The following is a 24,246-nucleotide window of genomic DNA, read 5'->3' as shown; positions in this document are numbered from 1 at the left end:
CTACTGGAGTTAATATGAATAATATATGAATTAAATATATTAATGATATATATTAATGATATATGAATTAAATATATTAATGATATATATTAATGATATATGAATTAAATATATTAATGATATATATTAATTCCTTGAGTTCCAATAAGGCCTCTCACCCTGTTCGGTGCTCGGGCCTTGATGATGTCCTGAACCTAAAGATAACATCAGCCCACAGCTGTAAGATTCACACTGCAGTTCTCGCCCTGGGTTAAATGTTTGTTGGAACATGTGACTCATGTTCTCGAAATACTGAAATATTCTCCTGATTACTGTGTTTACTTTAACCCAGTTTCACACGGGCACCTTTTAGTCCGGTTTTGACGGCTGACTCTGCTGGACCAGCAAATCCTAAGCCCTGCAGCAGACAGTGCCAACATTTCTACTTTTGCTCATTGTGATGTCATTTCATATCCTCACACCTGTACAGGTTATGTAAATCAACAAACCACCACAATCAGATTATTTAATCAATTAAAATGTTCATTCTTCACTGATTCAGATTCAGACAAGTTTATTGATCCCAAAGAGGGGTTTTCATTTGCAGCCAACCCCGTCCACAATCACACAAGCAACATCCACAGATCATCAAACAAACAGAGGTCAGTGAAGGCAGCATGTACGAGCTCCACCGCACGTCGAGGGTGTAAAACTGAAATATGTCTGAGGTGTAACTGTTCCTTTCTGCAGGATTTCTTTTACTGCTGTGACACAAACACTCTGAGTGCAATTCATTTGTCAAAATAGACACAAAACTTTGAATCAGTAAAGTTAAAGCTCTGGTCTACGATTTGAAAGATTTATCATTATTATTAACATTATTTAGATGGTGGTTATGGCCCAATAGTACGACCTACACAATGTGAAGAGCAAAAGGAACCAAATAAATCCATCCTCTCTAGCGCCTGCAAAACTGCAAAGAAATTGACCAATAGGAGCCATCTGGACAGGACGGCTCCTACGTAGTCTCAGAGTTTTAATATTTACAACATTAATGAGGTCATAATACAATAATTGTTTCCATCAGTGAATAAACGAGCTGTTCTCAGAGGAAAGTAAGGTCCCAAAACACTGTTTGAAGCTAGAAAGGTGGCAGGGTCCGCCACATATAAACAAAGTAACACAGTATAAATTGTGTTGTCCTTTAAGGTCTGTTTGTTTATTCAGTTTGTTCATCATGAAAACAAAGAGAGTTTGATTATTCAGTTTGTTTAGGCAGAAAAAAATCAGTCAATGAAGATCTTTGTCTGCTCATTAACATTTCCTCACCTTATCTACAGACTGCTCCTTTAAACTACAGACTGCTCCTTTAAACTACAGCCTGCTCCTTTAATCTACAGACTGCTCCTTTAATCTACAGACTGCTCCTTTAACCTACAGGCTGCTCCTTTAAACTACAGCCTGCTCCTTTAACCTACAGCTTGCTCCTTTAAACTACAGACTGCTCCTTTAAACTACAGACTGCTCCTTTAACCTACAGCCTGCTCCTTTAAACTACAGGCTGCTCCTTTAAACTACAGCCTGCTCCTTTAACCTACAGACCGCTCCTTTAACCTACAGCCTGCTCCTTTAAACTACAGACTGCTCCTTTAACCTACAGACCGCTCCTTTAACCTACAGCCTGCTCCTTTAAACTACAGCCTGCTCCTTTAATCTACAGACTGCTCCTTTAACCTACAGGCTGCTCCTTTAATCTACAGACTGCTCCTTTAACCTACAGGCTGCTCCTTTAACCTACAGACCGCTCCTTTAACCTACAGCCTGCTCCTTTAAACTACAGACTGCTCCTTTAACCTACAGACTGCTCCTTTAAACTACAGGCTGCTCCTTTAACCTACAGCCTGCTCCTTTAAACTACAGCCTGCTCCTTTAATCTACAGACTGCTCCTTTAACCTACAGGCTGCTCCTTTAACCTACAGACCGCTCCTTTAACCTACAGACCGCTCCTTTAATCTACAGACTGCTCCTTTAAACTACAGGCTGCTCCTTGATCCTACAGACTGCTCCTTTAACCTACAGACTGCTCCTTTAACCTACAGACTGCTCCTTTAAACTACAGGCTGCTCCTTTAAACTACAGGCTGCTCCTTTAACCTACAGGCTGCTCCTTTAACCTACAGGCTGCTCCTTTATCCTGCAGGCTGCTCCTTTAAACTACAGACTGATCCTTTAAACTACAGGCTGCTCCTTTAAACTACAGACTGCTCCTTTAAACTACAGGCTGCTCCTTTAATCTACAGACTGCTCCTTTAACCTACAGACTGCTCCTTTAAACTACAGGCTGCTCCTTTAACCTACAGGCTGCTCCTTTATCCTGCAGGCTGCTCCTTTAAACTACAGACTGATCCTTTAATCTACAGACTGCTCCTTTAATCTACAGACTGCTCCTTTAAACTACAGGCTGCTCCTTTAAACTACAGACTGCTCCTTTAAACTACAGGCTGCTCCTTTAATCTACAGACTGCTCCTTTAAACTACAGACTGCTCCTTTAAACTACAGCCTGCTCCTTTAATCTACAGACTGCTCCTTTAAACTACAGCCTGCTCCTTTAATCTACAGACTGCTCCTTTAAACTACAGCCTGCTCCTTTAATCTACAGACTGCTCCTTTAAACTACAGCCTGCTCCTTTAATCTACAGACTGCTCCTTTAAACTACAGCCTGCTCCTTTAATCTACAGACTGCTCCTTTAAACTACAGACTGCTCCTTTAAACTACAGACTGCTCCTTTAAACTACAGCCTGCTCCTTTAAACTACAGACTGCTCCTTTAAACTACAGGCTGCTCCTTTAATCTACAGACTGCTCCTTTAACCTACAGACTGCTCCTTTAAACTACAGGCTGCTCCTTTAACCTACAGGCTGCTCCTTTATCCTGCAGGCTGCTCCTTTAAACTACAGGCTACTCCTTTAAACTACAGACTGCTCCTTTAAACTACAGGCTGCTCCTTTAATCTACAGACTGCTCCTTTAAACTACAGACTGCTCCTTTAAACTACAGCCTGCTCCTTTAATCTACAGACTGCTCCTTTAACCTACAGGCTGTTCCTTTAACCTACAGACCGCTCCTTTAACCTACAGACTGCTCCTTTAAACTACAGGCTGCTCCTTGATCCTACAGACTGCTCCTTTAAACTACAGGCTGCTCCTTTAACCTACAGGCTGCTCCTTTATCCTGCAGGCTGCTCCTTTAAACTACAGACTGCTCCTTTAAACTACAGGCTGCTCCTTTAACCTACAGACTGCTCCTTTAAACTACAGGCTGCTCCTTTAATCTACAGACTGCTCCTTTAAACTACAGGCTGCTCCTTTAATCTACAGACTGCTCCTTTAACCTACAGACTGCTCCTTTAAACTACAGACTGCTCCTTTAAACTACAGACTGCTCCTTTAAACTACAGGCTGCTCCTTTAACCTACAGACTGCTCCTTTAAACTACAGGCTGCTCCTTTAATCTACAGACTGCTCCTTTAAACTACAGGCTGCTCCTTTAATCTACAGACTGCTCCTTTAAACTACAGACTGCTCCTTTAACCTACAGACTGCTCCTTTAAACTACAGACTGCTCCTTTAAACTACAGACTGCTCCTTTAAACTACAGACTGCTCCTTTAAACTACAGGCTGCTCCTTTAAACTACAGACTGCTCCTTTAACCTACAGACTGCTCCTTTAAACTACAGACTGCTCCTTTAAACTACAGGCTGCTCCTTTAAACTACAGGCTGCTCCTTTAAACTACAGGCTGCTCCTTTAACCTACAGACTGCTCCTTTAAACTACAGACTGCTCCTTTAACCTACAGACTGCTCCTTTAAACTACAGACTGCTCCTTTAAACTACAGACTGCTCCTTTAAACTACAGACTGCTCCTTTAAACTACAGGCTGCTCCTTTAAACTACAGACTGCTCCTTTAACCTACAGACTGCTCCTTTAAACTACAGACTGCTCCTTTAAACTACAGGCTGCTCCTTTAAACTACAGGCTGCTCCTTTAAACTACAGGCTGCTCCTTTAACCTACAGACTGCTCCTTTAAACTACAGACTGCTCCTTTAAACTACAGACTGCTCCTTTAAACTACAGACTGCTCCTTTAAACTACAGGCTGCTCCTTTAAACTACAGACTGCTCCTTTAACCTACAGACTGCTCCTTTAAACTACAGGCTGCTCCTTTAAACTACAGACTGCTCCTTTAACCTACAGACTGCTCCTTTAAACTACAGACTGCTCCTTTAAACTACAGGCTGCTCCTTTAAACTACAGGCTGCTCCTTTAAACTACAGGCTGCTCCTTTAACCTACAGACTGCTCCTTTAAACTACAGACTGCTCCTTTAAACTACAGACTGCTCCTTTAAACTACAGACTGCTCCTTTAAACTACAGGCTGCTCCTTTAAACTACAGACTGCTCCTTTAACCTACAGACTGCTCCTTTAAACTACAGACTGCTCCTTTAAACTACAGGCTGCTCCTTTAAACTACAGACTGCTCCTTTAACCTACAGACTGCTCCTTTAAACTACAGACTGCTCCTTTAACCTACAGGCTGCTCCACTGTTCAGCTGGTGTTCATGGTGCAGCAGTGTTCAGGAAGTCACTGGTTTTGAACCAGTTCAATGAATCAATAATCCAAACTGATGAGGAACTTTGTGTTCAGACTTTCTGTGACCTCTGACCTCCTCAAACCTGACCACACACACACACACACTCACACACTCTCACACTCACTCTCACTGATCACTTCCTGTGTGTGTCTGCAGGTGTGTGTCCATCTTCTTCGTGGAGTTTCAGGCTCATTTCGGAGCCGACTACGCAGCGACGGCCTGGGTCCACAGCCTGGTGGACTGCACCACCATGCTCTTTGGTCGGTACTGACTCTGACCGACCAATCAGCTGAGACCACATTCAAATGACTGACTGACTGACTGACTGACTGTGTGTGTGTGTGTGTGTGTGTGTGTGTGTGTGTGTGTGTGTGTGTGTGTGTGTGCAGCTCCTGTAGGCAGCCTGGTTGGTAACCGTTGGTCCTGCCGGGTGGCTGTGATGCTCGGTGGACTCTTGTCTTCCTGTGGACTCCTCCTCAGCTCCTTCAGCAGCAGGCTGGAGTTCCTCTACCTCAGTATGGGCGTCCTGACAGGTCAACACACAGGACATGTCCTCACTGTCCTCACTGTCCCCACTGTCCTCACTGTACTCACTGTACTCACTGTCCTGACCACCCTCACTGTCCACACTGTCCTCACTGTCCTCACTTTCCTCACTGTCCTCACTGTACTCACTGTACTCACTGTCCCCACTGTCCTCACTGTCCTCACTGTCCACACTGTCCTCACTGTCCACACTGTCCTCACTGTCCTCACTGTCCCCACTGTCCTCACTGTACTCACTGTACTCACTGTCCTGACCACCCTCACTGTCCACACTGTCCTCACTGTCCTCACTTTCCTCACTGTCCCCACTGTCCTCACTGTACTCACTGTACTCACTGTACTCACTGTCCCCACTGTCCTCACTGTCCTCACTGTCCCCACTGTACTCACTGTACTCACTGTCCTGACCACCGTCACTGTCCACACTGTCCTCACTGTCCCCACTGTCCACACTGTCCTCACTGTACTCACTGTACTCACTGTCCCCACTGTCCTCACTGTCCTCACTGTCCCCACTGTACTCACTGTACTCACTGTCCTGACCACCGTCACTGTCCACACTGTCCCCACTGTCCTCACTGTACTCACTGTACTCACTGTCCTGACCACCGTCACTGTCCACACTGTCCTCACTGTACTCACTGTCCTCACTGCCCTCACTGTCCTCACTGTACTCACTGTCCTGACCACCCTCACTGTCCTCACTGCCCTCACTGTACTCACTGTCCTCGCTATCCTCATTGTCCTCACTGTCCTTACTGCCCTCACTATCCTCATTGTCCACACTGCCCTCACTGCCCTCACTGTCCTCACTGTCCTCACTGCCCTCACTGTCCTCACTGTCCTGATCACCCTCACTGTCCTCACTGTCCTCACTGTCCTGACCACCCTCACTGTCCTCACTGTCCTCGCTATCCTCATTGTCCTCACTGTCCTCACTGTCCTCAATATCCTCATTGTCCTCACTGTCCTCACTGTCCTCACTGCCCTCACTGTCCTCACTGTCCTGATCACCCTCACTGTCCTCACTGTCCTCACTGTCCTGACCACCCTCACTGTCCTCACTGTCCTCGCTATCCTCATTGTCCTCACTGTCCTCACTATCCTCACTATCCTCATTGTCCTCACTGTCCTCACTATCCTCATTGTCCTTACTGCCCTCACTGTCCTCACTATCCTCATTGTCCTCACTGCCCTCATTGTCCTCACTGTCCTCACTGTCCTCACTATCCTCATTGTCCTCACTGTCCTCACTATCCTCATTGTCCTCACTGCCCTCATTGTCCTCACTGCCATCACTGTCCTGACCACCCTCACTGCCCTCACTGTCCTCACTATCCTAATTGTCCTCACTGTCCTCACTGCCGTCACTGTACTCACTGTCCTCACTACTCTCACTGTCCTCACTTTATAAAAATGTCCTCACTATATAAAAATGTCCCCATTTTATAAAAATGTCCTCACTTCATAAAATGTCCTCTCTGTCCAGGTGTGGGCTTCGCTCTCTGTTACACCCCGGCCATCACCATGGTTGGCTGTTATTTCCGCCAGCGGAAGGCGTTGGCGTACGGCATCGCCATGTCAGGCAGCGGGATCGGCACCTTCGTGTTGGCGCCGGTGGTGCAGCTGCTCATCGAGCTGTACTCGTGGAGGGGGGCGCTGCTCGTCCTCAGCGCCTTCGTCGCCAACCTCTGCGTGTGCGGGGCACTGCTCCGACCAATCAAACCACATAAGGACGAGGAGTGGGCGGAGGGGGAGGGAAAGGAGTCCGTGGGGGAGGAGAGACTTGGTGAGGAGCAGTACTGTATGACAAGAGTACTGTGATGTCACTTCCTGCTCTATGTGCAAATAATCACCTGTCTGTCTCCTGCTGCAGGTAACATCTCATCACAGGATGCTGAGCTTGCTGTCAAACCATCCAAAGAATCAGAGGACAGTCTTTTACCATCGAGAAAGTCGCCGCCACCGCCGCCTCTACTGTCGAGAAACCCCGCCCCTCAGCTGCAGAGGAGGTGGTTCTTCAGCTCCTGCTTCCTGTCCTTTAAGGAGTACCGCTTCCTGCTGCTGCCGGACTTCCTGGGCATGGCTGTGTCCTTCCTGTTCCTGGCCACCGGGTGCAGCCTGCCTTTCATCTACCTGGTGCCCTACGCTCTGAGTGTCGGGGTCTGCCACCAGCACGCTGCCTTCCTCATGTCCATCCTGGGAGTCATCGACATCATGGGGAACATCACGTTTGGCTGGCTGACGGACAGGAGGTACGCTTCATGTGTGACATCACGTGTTCTTCTCTCAGGTGTTTGAAGTATAATCGTGTTCTTCTCTCAGGTGTTTGAAGCCGTACCGACTGGCGTGTTACGTCTTCTCCGTGGCGATGGAGGGTCTGTGCTGCCTCTTCGTGCCGCTGCTCCAGTCCTTCCCACTCCTCGTGCCCTTCGCCATCCTCTATGGTTACTTCGACGGCGCCTACGTGGCGCTGATCCCTGTGGTGACGTCGGACCTGGTGGGACCTCAGTACCTGTCCTCGGCGCTGGGTGTGGTCTACTTCCTCCACGCCATCCCCTACCTCATCAGCCCCCCAATCGGAGGTGAGGAAACAGCCGCGTTTCACTTACATCACTGATTCTGTAAAATCCGTTGCTTTCAAACTTTTTTTTCTCTGAATTTTTTTTTTTTTTTTTAACTGAGTGAAAAAAAGACTTTTGGGAGAAAAAACATGCGTTCACGTGTGAAACCAACAGAAAAGAAATATTTACAGGAAGGAAAAACAAAAAAAACATAATGTTCAGGAGACAAAGAAGTACATTTTATTTTTTATTCTTTTCATGTGTGAAAATGAAGAAAAAAATAATTCAGGAGTAAAAACAATCTGTTTCATGCACAAAACTGAGTGAAAACAAAGTGAAAAGAAATTTTCTTTCATTTCAAACTTGAAACTGAGTGAAGAATTTTGTTCTAGGGGAAAAAAACATGTTCATGTGTGAACTGAGCGGGGAAATTCAGGAGATGTTATTTTTCATGTGTGAAAACATTTTTAGGAGTTTTTAGGAGTTTTTTCAAGCTTGAAAAATAATAAAAAGATGTTGATGCCTGAAAGTTTTTTTTTCTCTTCTTTTCATGTGTGAAACAAAGTGAAGAAAAAAACAATTTCAGGAGAAAAAATACATTTTATTAAAGAAAAATTATGCACGAAGAAAAAAGAAAAAAAATCCAAGAGAAAAAAGTTTTTTTTGTGTTTGTGGGGAAGAAAATCAGGACCAACAAAACATCTCATCTCATCTCATCAACTTCCGCTTTGTCCGGGGTCAGGTCGCAGTCGCAGCAGGCTCAGCAGGGAGCTCCAGACCTCCTTCTCCCCAGCAACACTCTCCAGCTCCTCCGGGAGGATCCCGAGGTGTTCCCAGGCCAGATGAGATATGTAGTCATACGAGTTCTGGGTCTGCCCCGGGGTCTCCTCCCAGTTGGATGTGCCCAGAAAACCTCCATGGGGAGGCACCCAGGAGGCATCCTAATCAGATGCCCGAACCACCTCAACTGGCTCCTCTCGACGCGAAGGAGCAGCGGCTCTACTCCGAGCTCCCTCTTCACCATGACAGCCCGGTACAACGCCCGCAATACTGCAGACGCCGCACCAAGCCGTCTGTTCACCTCATGCTCCATTCTCCCAAGCGGAGGGGGCAATCCACCGTTTTCTGGCAGAGGACCATGACCTCAGATTTAGAGGTGCTGACCCTCATCCCGACCGCGTCACACTCGGCTGCAAACCGCCCCAATGCCTGCTGGAGGTCACAGGCTGAGGAAGCCAACAAAACCACGTCATCCGCAAAAAGCAAAGACGCAATTCTGAGGTTCCCATACCGGACACTCTCCTCACCATGGCTGCACCTTGAGATCCTGTCCATGAATATCACAAACAGGATCGGAGACAAGGGGCAGCCCTGGCGGAGTCCAACACCCACTGGAAACATATTCGACTTTGTGCCGAGTATATGGACACAACTCTCACTTTGGTCGCACAAGGACCGGATAGCTCGTACCAACGGCCCCGGTACCCTATACTCCCTCAGTACCCCCCACAGAACTCCCCAGGGGACCCGGTCGAAGGCCTTCTCCAAGTCTAAAAAACATATGAAGACTGGATGGGCAAACTCCCATGACCCCTCCAGCAAGCCTGCAAGGGTAAAGAGCTGATCCACTGTTCCACAGCCGGGACGGAATCCGCATTGTTCCTCCTGAATCAGAGGTTCGACGCTCGGACGGACCCTCCTTTCCAGCACCCTGGAATAAACTTTCCCAGGGAGGCTGAGCAGTGTGATACCCCGATAATTGGCACACACTCTCCGGTCCCCCTTTTTAAAAATGGGAACCACCACCCCGGTCTGCCACTCCAGAGGTACCGTCCCTGACCTCCACGCAACACCGCAAAGACGTGTCAGCCATGACAGCCCAACAATGTCCAGAGCCTTCAGCATCTCGGGGCAGATCTCATCCACCTCTGGCACCTTGCCACTGGGGAGCTTCTTGACTACCTCAGTGACCTCTGCCAGGGATATGGATGAGTCTTCCCCCGAGTCTTCAGACTCTGCCTCTGCTACAGAGTACGTGTTAGTCGGGTTCAGGAGGTCCTCAAAGTGTTCCTTCCACCGCCCGATGATATCCCCAGTCCGGTTCAGCAGGTCCCTTCCCCGACTGAAAACAGCCTGGGCTGAGGCCTGCTTCCCTTTTCTGAGCTGCCGGATGGTTTGCCAGAACTTCCTTGAGGCCAACCGAAACTCCTTCTCACCGAACTCCTCCCACACCCGGGTTTTTGCTTCAGTGATTGCTGAAGCTGCAGCCCTCCTGGCCTCCCGGTACCAGTCTGCTGTTTCAGGAGACCCCTGGGCCAGCCAAGCCCGAAAGGCCTCCTTCTTCAGCTTGACAGCTTCCTTCACTGCTGGTGTCCACCAGCGGATCCTTGGGTTGCCGCCCTGACTGGCACCGATGACCGTCTGACCACAGCTCTTAGCAGCCGCCTCTACAATGGAGGCTCTGAACATGGTCCATTGAAGGCCTGAGCTGCTGTTCAGTGCATACGCACAGACAACAGTCAGAGCCTTCCCTCCAGCGACCTGCAGTCGCATGGAGGCGACCCTCTCGTCCCTCGGGGGGAACTCCAACACAGCGGCGCTCAGGCTTGTGAGTATCCCCACACCCGCCCAGCGCCTCTCACCCTGGGCAACTCCGGAAAAGGAGAGAGTCCAGCCCCTCTCAAGGAGGTGCTGTGCGTGGATGTGAGCCCAACTATATCTAGTTGGTACCGCTCTACCTCCCGCACCAGCTCCGGTTCCTTCCCTGCCAGAGAGGTGACATTCCACGTACCAAGAGCTAGTCCGCGAAGCCGGGGGTCAGGACATCCAGGTCCCCCCCTTTGCCTACTGACCGATGTACATTGCACCCGACCGATCGCTCTCCCCTGCGGGTGGTGAGTCCACAGGGGCGCGGCCCCATGTTGTCCTTTCGGGCTGAGCCCGGCCGGGCCCCATGGGCCAAGGCCCAGCCACCAGCCGCTCGCCGGCGAGCTCCAACCCCGGGTCTGGCTCCAGGGGAGGGCCCCAGTGCCCCCATACCAGGCGAGGTGCTCTGTCCCTGTAGTTGCCGATTCATAGGATCTTTTTGAACCGCTCTTAGTCTGGTCCCTCCCCTGAGACCAATTTGCCTTGGGAGACCCTACCAGGAGCTAATGCCCCGGACAACATAGCTCCCAGGATCACCGGGACACACAAACCCCTCCACCACGGTAAGGTGGCGATTTTTCGGAGGAGCCAACAAAACACAAAGAATGTAAAAAGAAGAGTAGTAATTATGTCATATGTGATATATATTTAATATTATAGGATCGTCGTTACAGATGTGCTCACATGTTGTAGCTCTTCATGTTCACTTTAATGCTTCATCACATGTCAGCTGTACCCAAGGTTTTATTTTGAAAAGTAACAAATGCTATCCAGTAACTGTAGTGAAGTAGAAAGTACTAAAGTGAAAATACTCCATAAAATAGAGTAACTGTACTCAGTTACATTCCAGTGCTGTGAGGTTGACTCTTTGTGTCGGTGGTGATAAACCTGCTGACCTGACGGCTGTTCTGTGATGTAACGCTCAGACACCTCAGCTTCCTGTCGACCTCATTATGTAACTCCTGCCATGTCTCAGCGCCGGCAGCTCATTGGTCAGTGAGTGTTAGTTAGTGTTAGTGACACGAGAGCAAAGAGCACAGCTGAAATCTCTAAAAACAACCCGGAGGAGGAACTTGGAACGGTGGCCCTGAGAGTCAAAACACAACATATCAGCAGCTGGGTGTCATGTGGACGCGGTCACCTAAAAACTATGCATCAGTCCACAGTAAGTGTGCGCTACATTTAGAATATTTTCACTGTTTAACTCGCCGTCATCAGATCATCCAACAGGAGACTGAAGCTGCTTGATTTCTCTCTCCAAAGCCACCAGACTCCTTTAAAAAAAACAGTCATTTTACTTGGCAGAATTAGGGATTTGTTTGTCAGCCGCAGCCTCCGTCAGTTAGTTTGTCTGTGTGACTTTGGTGAATTCAAACTCTTTAAAACACAGAAGTCACACAATAAGACAAACCAACCACCTGATGGAGGCAGCGGCAGACCAGCAAATCCCTAATTCTGCCCAGTAAAATGACTGTTTTTTTAAAGGAGTCTGGTGGCTTTGAAAAAGACAGAACACGGTACCTGAAAGAACAGTTAAAGAATCAGGACTGAGGCTGAAAGGAGGACACGTTAAGGATTGTTGTGTTTTGACCCTCAGGAACACCGTACTCAGGATCTTCACAAACAGAAAGTGTAAAGATGCCAGAGACACTCAAATATTGTGGCATTGTTGCTTAAAAAATGCTGACAGTCGTCGATACATTTGAAGTCAATAACTAATCGATTAATGGTTTCAGTGAACTGAACTTCTCCTCCTCCTGCAGGCTGGCTGGTTGACGTCACAGGAAGTTACATGGCCACCTTCTTCCTCAGCGGCGCCGCCATGGTGCTGAGCTCGCTTATCCTCTCCATCGTCAGCGGGATACGCCGCTGCCAACGCCGGGTGTCCGCCGTCGCCGAGGACACCAAGCACGAGCCCCTCCCCACCATCGCATCTGACCAATCGGAGTGCTTCATGGCCGTTGCCTCGTAGCATCGAAGGAAATAACCAATCGGATTTATGGACAGCAGAGATGACGGGAGGCGGTGACGTCGGAGTGACGTCATCATGATCATCACAATAATAACAAACAGCTTTAAGACACGATCAGCATCATCAGGAATCAATAATGAAAACCTGCTGTTAATCAGACGCTTCACAGGAAGTGGATCTGCTTTTTAAAAACAACTCGAACACAAACACGGCGCCAGTTCATCCAATCACAACCACTCACCTGGCCTCCAGGTTTACCAGGAGACCTGAAGACAGATTCATGTTCGGAGTCTGTCGTCGGATGTTTTCAACAGAGGAAACAACAACACTATGATAACCTGTATGCTTTTATTTTGAAGTGAAAGGAGAAACCCAAACCACTTACTTCCTGTCTGGAGAAAGTTCTTCTCCTTTTATTGTTGTAAAGCTGCTCGGTCACCTGACAGGACAGTGAAGATAAGATGCTAACGATGCTAACGAGCTAACAGATATGAAAAATAAAAACAAACGTCCAAAACGCTGAAGAGGCTGAACATTTAATTAATAAGTCAGAAGGTGGATTTAGTGTGAAGTCGCCATTTAAAGTGTTAAAGTGTCTAATGCCAACAGAAACCTGTCGATGTCATTAATATTACAGCTGATTAGCTGAAAATGAAATGTCATCGATTAAACATTTAAATTTGTGTTTCAACTGTTCACATGTGAATATTTTCTGTTTAATATGTAAACTGAATGTTTTGATATCTAACACACCAGATGATTGATCGATTATTGAAGAAAATAATGGTTAGTTGTGTTACGGAGGACACAGAGCAGGTAAGAGACGAGTCCAGTGATCGGTGCCGTCAGGAGTCTGTGGCTCCGTTAAAGTAATTAATTTATTGATGAATTATTGAAGATATGATTTTTAGAGGTTTGTTAAACATGATTTAAAATGCCAAAAAAAATAATGTTAAAAAATGTAACATGTTATTTGCTTTTTACAGAAGACGTAAAGAAGAGTTCTGACTGTTTTTATCTCTTCTGACGGAAAAAGTCTGAACCCAAATCCCCTTCCATAAAAAACATGTTTTATATTTTTCACTCTTTCTTTGATTTGTTTTTTATTTTGTCATTTTAAATCTTCCATAACCCACAGCCCCGTGGCATTTAAAGTGTCTCTAATTGTCTTCCGTAGTTTTTAAAAAATGTTTAAATGTGTCAGAGAATAAAAATCTTAACCCTTTTTCCAATTTTCCAAGTCACAAGAAACAAATGAAATCTCAACATGAATCCGTGTTTAGCTGTTATTTTTTAACCTTCCGTACTCGACAGGAAATGAGTTAATGTTCAGTGAACACACATTTTGAAAAAGTAAAGGTCAGAAAAACAAAGAGTCAACGGTCACCGTGACAACAGTGAGAAGAACACTAGCTGTTACATCACAGCTTCCTGTTGGCATCAAAATAAGAGTTGTGTTGATGTCTGAAGAAAACATTTTAACAAAGTCGCCGTAACGTTGGAGCTCTCTCCTCCATGTTACGCCGCACTCGGGGATCGACGCATCTCGATTGGCAGGACGGTGGCGAGCGGAACAAGCTACTGCTAGCATGAGTTGTTCAAAAACCTTCTTTTTAGTAAACTAAAAACAATGTTCTCAGTGCTCGTGTTCATGTGTAGAGACCCTGGTGATGCTACGAGCAAAGTTTCATGTTGTGTCGAGTCTTCTTAGAGTTTTAAAAATAGGGATTTGGATGCTACCGTACAGCTGCCCCGAGCACGCCACTGAAAATGATTTTGACCCGAAAACGAAAATACAGTAAATCTTAAAAGTGGCTTTTTCATCGTAATTATGCTTTTACACGAAGGTTTGACTCAAACACATTTACAAAAAAAGCCTAGGTTGCATTTTGGCGAGAGTTTCACTTTAAGTTTCTTAATGTTTGAAAAAATAAGAACTAACTTTTCATGTGTGAAACAGTGCAGGAGAGAAAATCATTTGGATTTTGGATTTTGTTGTTGTTGTCTGTCTCTGAAAATGAGTGAAAAAGTGAATTTATTTCAGGAGAAAAAAAATAAATGTGTGAAACAGTGAAAAATCCAGGAGGAAAAAAAATCATATTTGAACTGATGAGAAAAAGTGAGCCTCTTCTTAAGGTGCGTTCACACCGGACCTTTTATTTTTGTCGCTGGCGACAAGTTTACATATTAAGTCAATGCAAACGAGCGACTGAGCGATTAATCGCTCAGGCGAAATATCGCTGGGGCTCCGAGCGACAGCGACAGAGCGACGGAGCGAAAAAGCGCTCAATCGCTCTGTCGCTCGAGATGAGAAATCCCAAGTCTCTGGCCGTCAGTCGCTTGTCGCTCAGCGCTGATAGGCTGCGTAATCTATGTGTTACTATGACAACTACTGAAACCATGGAAACGTAATACGACTCCACGGGTCTGGAAGAGCGAAGCCGGCTTTACGTTGACACACACACACGCACACACAGCCACTCGCCGGACACCAACTACAGGCGCTCCTCAGCTGGGATGGAGCGCCTGTAGTTGGTGTCCAACCGGGCAATCCTGCCTCCGATTCTCGCCAACAGCTCGTCAAACTGTCAGCCATGCTGGACCAATACAAACGGGAAGAAATGAGCGCCTCCGAGCGACGTGAAATTCACTGGAATCGCTTGAATGACGTCATCAGAGTGATCTGTTGAATTGTGCCGACGAGCGACTGCAGCTGAGCGACAGAGCGATTTTTTTGGAGCGACACGAGCGACAGCGACAAAAATAAAAAGTCCAGTGTGAACGCACCTTAAAAACAAAAGAAGGGGAAAGCTGGACCTGGCTGGGACACGTATGTGGCTGAATTCTATACGGAAGCCTGTGAAGCTACTAAATCTTGGGCAATGGCTGGTAAACCAAGACAGGGACCTCATCTTTGAATACAAGAAGCATACAAACGCAAAATATAAATATGCTAAACGTCACATCAGTAAAAACGAGCAAACTTTGAGGGCTGACTCCATGGCCAAGAAACTTTTAGATAAAAACAGCAAAGCTTTCTGGAAAGAGGTAAAGCATGTTAATAATTGCAAACCATCCTTACCATGTACAGTAGATGGATTCTCTGGTGCAAATGCAATTGCTGCACTTTGGCAACAGCATTATACTAAACTATTTAATTGTGTCCCGACTGAATGCTATCAAGTAGATAATGTTGAAGGTGTGAGTACAATTAAGACCCATGAGGTGTATCAAGTGATCAGAAACCTATCAGTCAATAAATCTACAGATATGGATTCTATCTCTGCTGAACATCTCAAATTTGCCAGCTCCAAGCGCTCCAGCCACGCCCCCGCCGCGTCACCGCCGCCCCACCGCCGCGTCACTGCCGCGCCCCTGCCGCCCCCCCCACCCCCAACCCCCCCCGCGTCACCGCCGCGCCCCGCCGGCCACGCCCCCGCCGCCGCGCTCTGATCAGCTTTACTCAATAATGTCATCAAAGCATCATCAGGTGGCCGATTGTCCCGAGGTTGGAGGAGTAAAACACATTTGTTCAAAGTGATTCAAGTAAAGGCAGTGTGCCTGCTGGTGGCTGACTGAGTCAAATCATCACTTTCTTTTTATTCATGCTTTTGTTTTGTTTTAAATGGTGGTTGTATGAGTGACAATTTTTATTGAAATTGGACAAATAAACCTGATTCCTTGAAAACTTCCACAAATGTCCCTCAGAGTCCCTCTGCAGCCTCATGACATCTGAAATAACTGAACAGCCCAACTTTGAAATCATTACATCACATTTGTATTGATGGATATATTTATCCTTTATTGATGTATTTATTGATATATTTATCCTTTATTGATGTATTTATTGATTGATGCATTGATCCTTTCTCTACTTGGCTCCAATGGATCATGTCCTCAGCCTCATCCTCCTGTTGTGACGTCAAATAAAAACACACAGATAGTAAACACAAAGGATCACAGTCATCAGCCAACATCCTCCTGGAGCTGCTGCAGCAGCAACGCTCGCGCTCCAGCCACGCCCCGCCGCGTCACTGCCGCGTCACCACCGCGTCACCACCGCGCCCCCGCCGCGTCACCGCCGCCCCCCCGCCGCGTCACCACCGCGTCACCACCGCGCCACCGCCGCGTCACCGCCGCCCCCCCGCCGCGTCACCACTGCGCCCCCGCCGGCCACACCCCCGCCGCCGCGCTCCCACTGCATTGTGTCCCACCATATATGGAGGTGTCACCTACTTCACCATGAAGTGGACGGTGGAGACTCAGAAACAACTTCACCTGAACAGCCCACCTTTGAAATTATTACATCACATTTGTATTTATTGATATATTTATCCTTTATCGATGTATTTATTGATATATTTATACTTTATTGATGTATTTATTGATATATTTATACTTTATCGATGTATTTATTGATATATTTATACTTTATCGATGTATTTATTGATATATTTATACTTTATTGATGTATTTATTGATATATTTATACTTTATTTATGTATTTATTGATTGATGCATTGATCCTTTCTCTACTTGACTCCAATGGATCATGTCCTCAGCCTCATCCTCCTGTTGTGACGTCAAATAAAAACACACAGATAGTAAAAACAAAGGATCACAGTCATCAGCCAACATCCTCCTGGAGCTGCTGCAGCAGCAACACTCCCGCTCCAGCCACGCCCCCGCCGCGTCACTGCCGCGTCACCGCCGCGTCACCACCGCGCCCCTGCCGCGTCACCACCGCCCCCCCGTCGCGTCACCGCCGCGTCACCGCCGCCCCCCCGCCGCGTCACCACCGCCCCCCCGCCGCGTCACCGCCGCGTCACCACCGCCCCCCCGCCGCGTCACCGCCGCGCCCCCGCCGCGTCACTGCCGCGCCACCGCCGCGTCACCACCGCCCCCCCGCCGCGTCACCACCGCGCCCCCGCCGGCCACGCCCCCGCCGCCGCGCTCCCACTGCATTGTGTCCCACCATATATGGAGGTGTCACCTACTTCACCATGAAGCAGAAGGTGGAGACTCAGAAACAACTTCACCTGAACAGCCCACCTTTGAAATTATTACATCACATTTGTATTTATTGATATATTTATCCTTTATCGATGTATTTATTGATATATTTATACTTTATTGATGTATTTATTGATATATTTATACTTTATTTATGTATTTATTGATATATTTATACTTTATTTATGTATTTATTGATTGATGCATTGATCCTTTCTCTACTTGACTCCAATGGATCATGTCCTCAGCCTCATCCTCCTGTTGTGATGTCAAATAAAAACACACAGATAGTAAACACAAAGGATCACAGTCATCAGCCAACATCATCCTGGAGCTGCTGCAGCAGCAACACTCCCGCTCCAGCCACGCCCCCGCCGCGTCACTGCCGCGTCACCACCGCGCCCCCGTCGCGTCACCACCGCCCCCCCGCCGCGTCACCGCCGCGCCCCCGCCGCGTCACCACCGCCCCCCCGCCGCGTCACCACCGCCCCCCCGCCGCGTCCCCGCCGCATCACCACCGCCCCCCCGCCGCGTCACCGCCGCGCCCCCGCCGGCCACGCCCCCGCCGCCGCGCTCCCACTGCTATGTGTCCCACCATATGTGGAGGTGTCACCTACTTCACCATGAAGTGGACGGTGGACTCCATCACCACCATGAAGCAGAAGGTGGAGGCTAAGAAACAACTTCACATCCTGTCAGTGACATCATTAACGTGTCATTAACATCCTCATCCTTCAAAATCAAAGTTTTTATGACGTCTTATTCAGACGTCTTTCCAGGACGGCTGCTTGTGGGCCAAAATTCATACTTTGCCTTTATTGACAGGACAGCTTCAGAGAGATGACGGGAAGCAGCGTGAGAGAGAGAGATGACACGCAGCAAAGGGCCCAGGCTGGACTGGAACCCCGGGCTGCTGCAGCGAGGACAGAGCTTCTGCACATGAGACGCCTGCTCTGCCAACTGAGCTAATGGACGCCCCTCGTCTTCATTTCTGATCAGCTTTACTCAATAATGTCATCAAAGCATCATCAGGTGGCCGATTGTCCCGAGGTTGGAGGAGTAAAACACATTTGTTCAAAGTGATTCAAGTAAAGGCAGTGTGCCTGCTGGTGGCTGACTGAGTCAAATCATCACTTTCTTTTTATTCATGCTTTTGTTTTGTTTTAAATGGTGGTTGTATGAGTGACATTTTTTATTGAAATTGGACAAATAAACCTGATTCCTTGAAAACTTCCACAAATGTCCCTCAGAGTCCCTCTGCAGCCTCATGACATCTGAAATAACTTTGAAATCATTACATCACATTTGTATTGATGGATATATTTATCCTTTATTGATGTATTTATTGATATATTTATCCTTTATTGATGTATTTATTGATTGATGCATTGATCCTTTCTCTACTTGACTCCAATGGATCATGTCCTCAGCCTCATCCTCCTGTTGTGATGTCAAATAAAAACACACAGATAGTAAAAACAAAGGATCACAGTCATCAGCCAACATCCTCCTGGAGCTGCTGCAGCAGCAACGCTCGCGCTCCAGCCACGCCCCCGCCGCGCCCCCGCCGCGTCACTGCCGCGCCCCCGCCGCGTCACCGCCGCCCCCCCGCCGCGCCCCGGCCGCGCCCCCGCCGGCCACGCCCCCGCCGCCGCGCTCCCACTGCATTGTGTCCCACCATATATGGAGGTGTCACCTACTTCACCATGAAGCAGAAGGTGGAGACTCAGAAACAACTTCACCTGAACAGCCCACCTTTGAAATTATTACATCACATTTGTATTTATTGATATATTTATCCTTTATCGATGTATTTATTGATATATTTATACTTTATTGATGTATTTATTGATATATTTATCTTTTATTGATGTATTTATTGATATATTTATCCTTTATTGATGTATTTATTGATATATTTATCCTTTATTGATGTATTTATTGATATATTTATACTCTATTTATGTATTTATTGATTGATGCATTGATCCTTTCTCTACTTGGCTCCAATGGATCATGTCCTCAGCCTCATCCTCCTGTTGTGATGTCAAATAAAAACACACAGATAGTAAAAACAAAGGATCACAGTCATCAGCCAACATCCTCCTGAAGCTGCTGCAGCAGCAACGCTCCCGCTCCAGCCACGCCCCCGTCGCGTCACCGCCGCATCACCACCGCGCCCCCGCCGCCCCCCCGCCGCGTCACCGCCGCCCCCCCGCCGCGTCACCACCGCGCCCCCGCCGGCCACGCCCCCGCCGCCGCGCTCCCACTGCGATGTGTCCCACCATATGTGGAGGTGTCACCTACTTCACCATGAAGTGGACGGTGGACTCCATCACCACCATGAAGCAGAAGGTGGAGGCTAAGAAACAACTTCACATCCTGTCAGTGACATCATTAACGTGTCATTAACATCCTCATCCTTCAAAATCAAAGTTTTTATGACGTCTTATTCAGACGTCTTTCCAGGACGGCTGCTTGTGGGCCAAAATTCATACTTTGCCTTTATTGACAGGACAGCTTCAGAGAGATGACGGGAAGCAGCGTGAGAGAGAGAGATGACACGCAGCAAAGGGCCCAGGCTGGACTGGAACCCCGGGCTGCTGCAGCAAGGACAGTGCCTCTGCACATGAGACGCCTGCTCTGCCAACTGAGCTAATGGACGCCCCTCGTCTTCATTTCTGATCAGCTTTACTCAATAATGTCATCAAAGCATCATCAGGTGGCCGATTGTCCCGAGGTTGGAGGAGTAAAACACATTTGTTCAAAGTGATTCAAGTAAAGGCAGTGTGCCTGCTGGTGGCTGACTGAGTCAAATCATCACTTTCTTTTTATTCATGCTTTTGTTTTGTTTTAAATGGTGGTTGTATGAGTGACAATTTTTATTGAAATTGGACAAATAAACCTGATTCCTTGAAAACTTCCACAGATGTCCCTCAGAGTCCCTCTGCAGCCTCATGACATCTGAAATAACTGAACAGCCCAACTTTGAAATCATTACATCACATTTGTATTGATGGATATATTTATCCTTTATTGATGTATTTATTGATTGATGCATTGATCCTTTCTCTACTTGGCTCCAATGGATCATGTCCTCAGCCTCATCCTCCTGTTGTGATGTCAAATAAAAACACACAGATAGTAAACACAAAGGATCACAGTCATCAGCCAACATCCTCCTGGAGCTGCTGCAGCAGCAACGCTCCCGCTCCAGCCACGCCCCCGCCGCGTCACTGCCGCGTCACCACCGCGCCCCCGCCGCGTCACTGCCGCGCCACCGCCGCGTCACCACCGCCCCCCCGCCGCGTCACCACCGCGCCCCCGCCGGCCACGCCCCCGCCGCCGCGCTCCCACTGCATTGTGTCCCACCATATATGGAGGTGTCACCTACTTCACCATGAAGCAGAAGGTGGAGACTCAGAAACAACTTCACCTGAACAGCCCACCTTTGAAATTATTACATCACATTTGTATTTATTGATATATTTATCCTTTATCGATGTATTTATTGATATATTTATACTTTATTGATGTATTTATTGATATATTTATACTTTATTTATGTATTTATTGATTGATGCATTGATCCTTTCTCTACTTGACTCCAATGGATCATGTCCTCAGCCTCATCCTCCTGTTGTGATGTCAAATAAAAACACACAGATAGTAAAAACAAAGGATCACAGTCATCAGCCAACATCATCCTGGAGCTGCTGCAGCAGCAACACTCCCGCTCCAGCCACGCCCCCGCCGCGTCACTGCCGCGTCACCACCGCGCCCCCGCCGCGTCACCGCCGCCCCCCCGCCGCGTCACCGCCGCGCCCCCGCCGCGTCACCACCGCCCCCCCGCCGCGTCACCGCCGCGTCACCGCCGCGCCCCCGCCGCGTCACCACCGCCCCCCCGCCGCGCCCCCGCCGGCCACGCCCCCGCCGCCGCGCTCCCACTGCTATGTGTCCCACCATATGTGGAGGTGTCACCTACTTCACCATGAAGTGGACGGTGGACTCCATCACCACCATGAAGCAGAAGGTGGAGGCTAAGAAACAACTTCACATCCTGTCAGTGACATCATTAACGTGTCATTAACATCCTCATCCTTCAAAATCAAAGTTTTTATGACGTCTTATTCAGACGTCTTTCCAGGACGGCTGCTTGTGGGCCAAAATTCATACTTTGCCTTTATTGACAGGACAGCTTCAGAGAGATGACGGGAAGCAGCGTGAGAGAGAGAGATGACACGCAGCAAAGGGCCCAGGCTGGACTGGAACCCCGGGCTGCTGCAGCGAGGACAGAGCCTCTGCACATGAGACGCCTGCTCTGCCAACTGAGCTAATGGACGCCCCTCGTCTTCATTTCTGATCAGCTTTACTCAATAATGTCATCAAAGCATCATCAGGTGGCCGATTGTCCCGAGGTTGGAGGAGTAAAACACATTTGTTCAAAGTGATTCAAGTAAAGGCAGTGTGCCTGCTGGTGGCTGACTGAGTCAAATCATCACTTTCTTTTTATTCATGCTTTTGTTTTGTTTTAAATGGTGGTTGTATGAGTGACATTTTTTATTGAAATTGGACAAATAAACCTGATTCCTTGAAAACCTCCACAAATGTCCCTCAGAGTCCCTCTGCAGCCTCATGACATCTGAAATAACTTTGAAATCATTACATCACATTTGTATTGATGGATATATTTATCCTTTATTGATGTATTTATTGATATATTTATCCTTTATTGATGTATTTATTGATTGATGCATTGATCCTTTCTCTACTTGACTCCAATGGATCATGTCCTCAGCCTCATCCTCCTGTTGTGATGTCAAATAAAAACACACAGATAGTAAAAACAAAGGATCACAGTCATCAGCCAACATCCTCCTGGAGCTGCTGCAGCAGCAACGCTCGCGCTCCAGCCACGCCCCCGCCGCGTCACTGCCGCGCCCCCGCCGCGTCACCGCCGCGCCCCCGCCGCGTCACTGCCGCGCCCCCGCCGCGTCACCGCCGCCCCCCCGCCGCGCCCCGGCCGCGCCCCCGCCGGCCACGCCCCCGCCGCCGCGCTCCCACTGCATTGTGTCCCACCATATATGGAGGTGTCACCTACTTCACCATGAAGCAGAAGGTGGAGACTCAGAAACAACTTCACCTGAACAGCCCACCTTTGAAATTATTACATCACATTTGTATTTATTGATATATTTATCCTTTATCGATGTATTTATTGATATATTTATACTTTATTGATGTATTTATTGATATATTTATCCTTTATTGATGTATTTATTGATATATTTATACTTTATTTATGTATTTATTGATTGATGCATTGATCCTTTCTCTACTTGGCTCCAATGGATCATGTCCTCAGCCTCATCCTCCTGTTGTGATGTCAAATAAAAACACACAGATAGTAAAAACAAAGGATCACAGTCATCAGCCAACATCCTCCTGAAGCTGCTGCAGCAGCAACGCTCCCGCTCCAGCCACGCCCCCGCCGCGCCCCCGCCGCGTCACCGCCGCCCCCCCGCCGCGTCACCGCCGCGTCACCACCGCCCCCCCGCCGCGTCACCGCCGCCCCCCCGCCGCGTCACCGCCGCGCCCCCGCCGGCCACGCCCCCGCCGCCGCGCTCCCACTGCTATGTGTCCCACCATATGTGGAGGTGTCACCTACTTCACCATGAAGTGGACGGTGGACTCCATCACCACCATGAAGCAGAAGGTGGAGGCTAAGAAACAACTTCACATCCTGTCAGTGACATCATTAACGTGTCATTAACATCCTCATCCTTCAAAATCAAAGTTTTTATGACGTCTTATTCAGACGTCTTTCCAGGACGGCTGCTTGTGGGCCAAAATTCATACTTTGCCTTTATTGACAGGACAGCTTCAGAGAGATGACGGGAAGCAGCGTGAGAGAGAGAGATGACACGCAGCAAAGGGCCCAGGCTGGACTGGAACCCCGGGCTGCTGCAGCAAGGACAGTGCCTCTGCACATGAGACGCCTGCTCTGCCAACTGAGCTAATGGACGCCCCTCGTCTTCATTTCTGATCAGCTTTACTCAATAATGTCATCAAAGCATCATCAGGTGGCCGATTGTCCCGAGGTTGGAGGAGTAAAACACATTTGTTCAAAGTGATTCAAGTAAAGGCAGTGTGCCTGCTGGTGGCTGACTGAGTCAAATCATCACTTTCTTTTTATTCATGCTTTTGTTTTGTTTTAAATGGTGGTTGTATGAGTGACAATTTTTATTGAAATTGGACAAATAAACCTGATTCCTTGAAAACTTCCACAAATGTCCCTCAGAGTCCCTCTGCAGCCTCATGACATCTGAAATAACTGAACAGCCCAACTTTGAAATCATTACATCACATTTGTATTGATGGATATATTTATCTTTTATTGATGTATTTATTGATATATTTATACTTTATTGATGTATTTATTGATATATTTATCCTTTATTGATGTATTTATTGATATATTTATACTTTATTTATGTATTTATTGATTGATGCATTGATCCTTGTTTCTGAGCTTCATGCTTCATGGTGAAGTAGGTGACACCTCCACATATGGTGGGACACAACGCAGTGGGAGGGCGGCGGCGGGGGCGTGGCCGGCGGTGACGCGGGGGGGGGGGCGGGGGCGCGGCAGTGACGCGGCGGGGGGGCGGCGGTGACGCGGCGGGGGGGCGGTGGTGACGCGGTGGTGACGCGGCGGGGGGGCGGCGGTGACGCGGCAGTGACGCGGCGGGGGCGTGGCTGGAGCGGGAGCGTTGCTGCTGCAGCAGCTCCAGGAGGATGTTGGCTGATGACTGTGATCCTTTGTTTTTACTATCTGTGTGTTTTTATTGACATCACAACAGGAGG

General features: G+C 48.0%; 1 protein-coding gene across 1 annotated transcript in view; it reads left to right on the top strand.

The window, feature by feature from the left end:
• LOC141015573 (monocarboxylate transporter 12-B-like) overlaps positions 1–13,591 on the top strand; it is a 17,148-nt gene extending 3,557 nt beyond the window's left edge. Inside the window, 7 exon segments of the mRNA XM_073489697.1 lie at positions 4,795–4,898; positions 5,028–5,171; positions 6,674–6,954; positions 7,122–7,205; positions 7,207–7,439; positions 7,510–7,769; positions 12,158–13,591. Coding sequence (XP_073345798.1) covers positions 4,795–4,898; positions 5,028–5,171; positions 6,674–6,954; positions 7,122–7,205; positions 7,207–7,439; positions 7,510–7,769; positions 12,158–12,366 — 1,315 coding nt within the window. The 3' untranslated portion in view covers positions 12,367–13,591.
• Positions 13,592–24,246: the final 10,655 nt, after the last annotated feature.

The sequence above is a fragment of the Pagrus major genome, chromosome 20, assembly GCF_040436345.1.
Source record: "Pagrus major chromosome 20, Pma_NU_1.0".
NCBI lineage: Eukaryota > Metazoa > Chordata > Actinopteri > Spariformes > Sparidae > Pagrus > Pagrus major.
The sequence above is the reverse complement of the archived record's forward strand: the minus strand, read 5'-3'. Positions and strand labels throughout refer to the sequence as shown.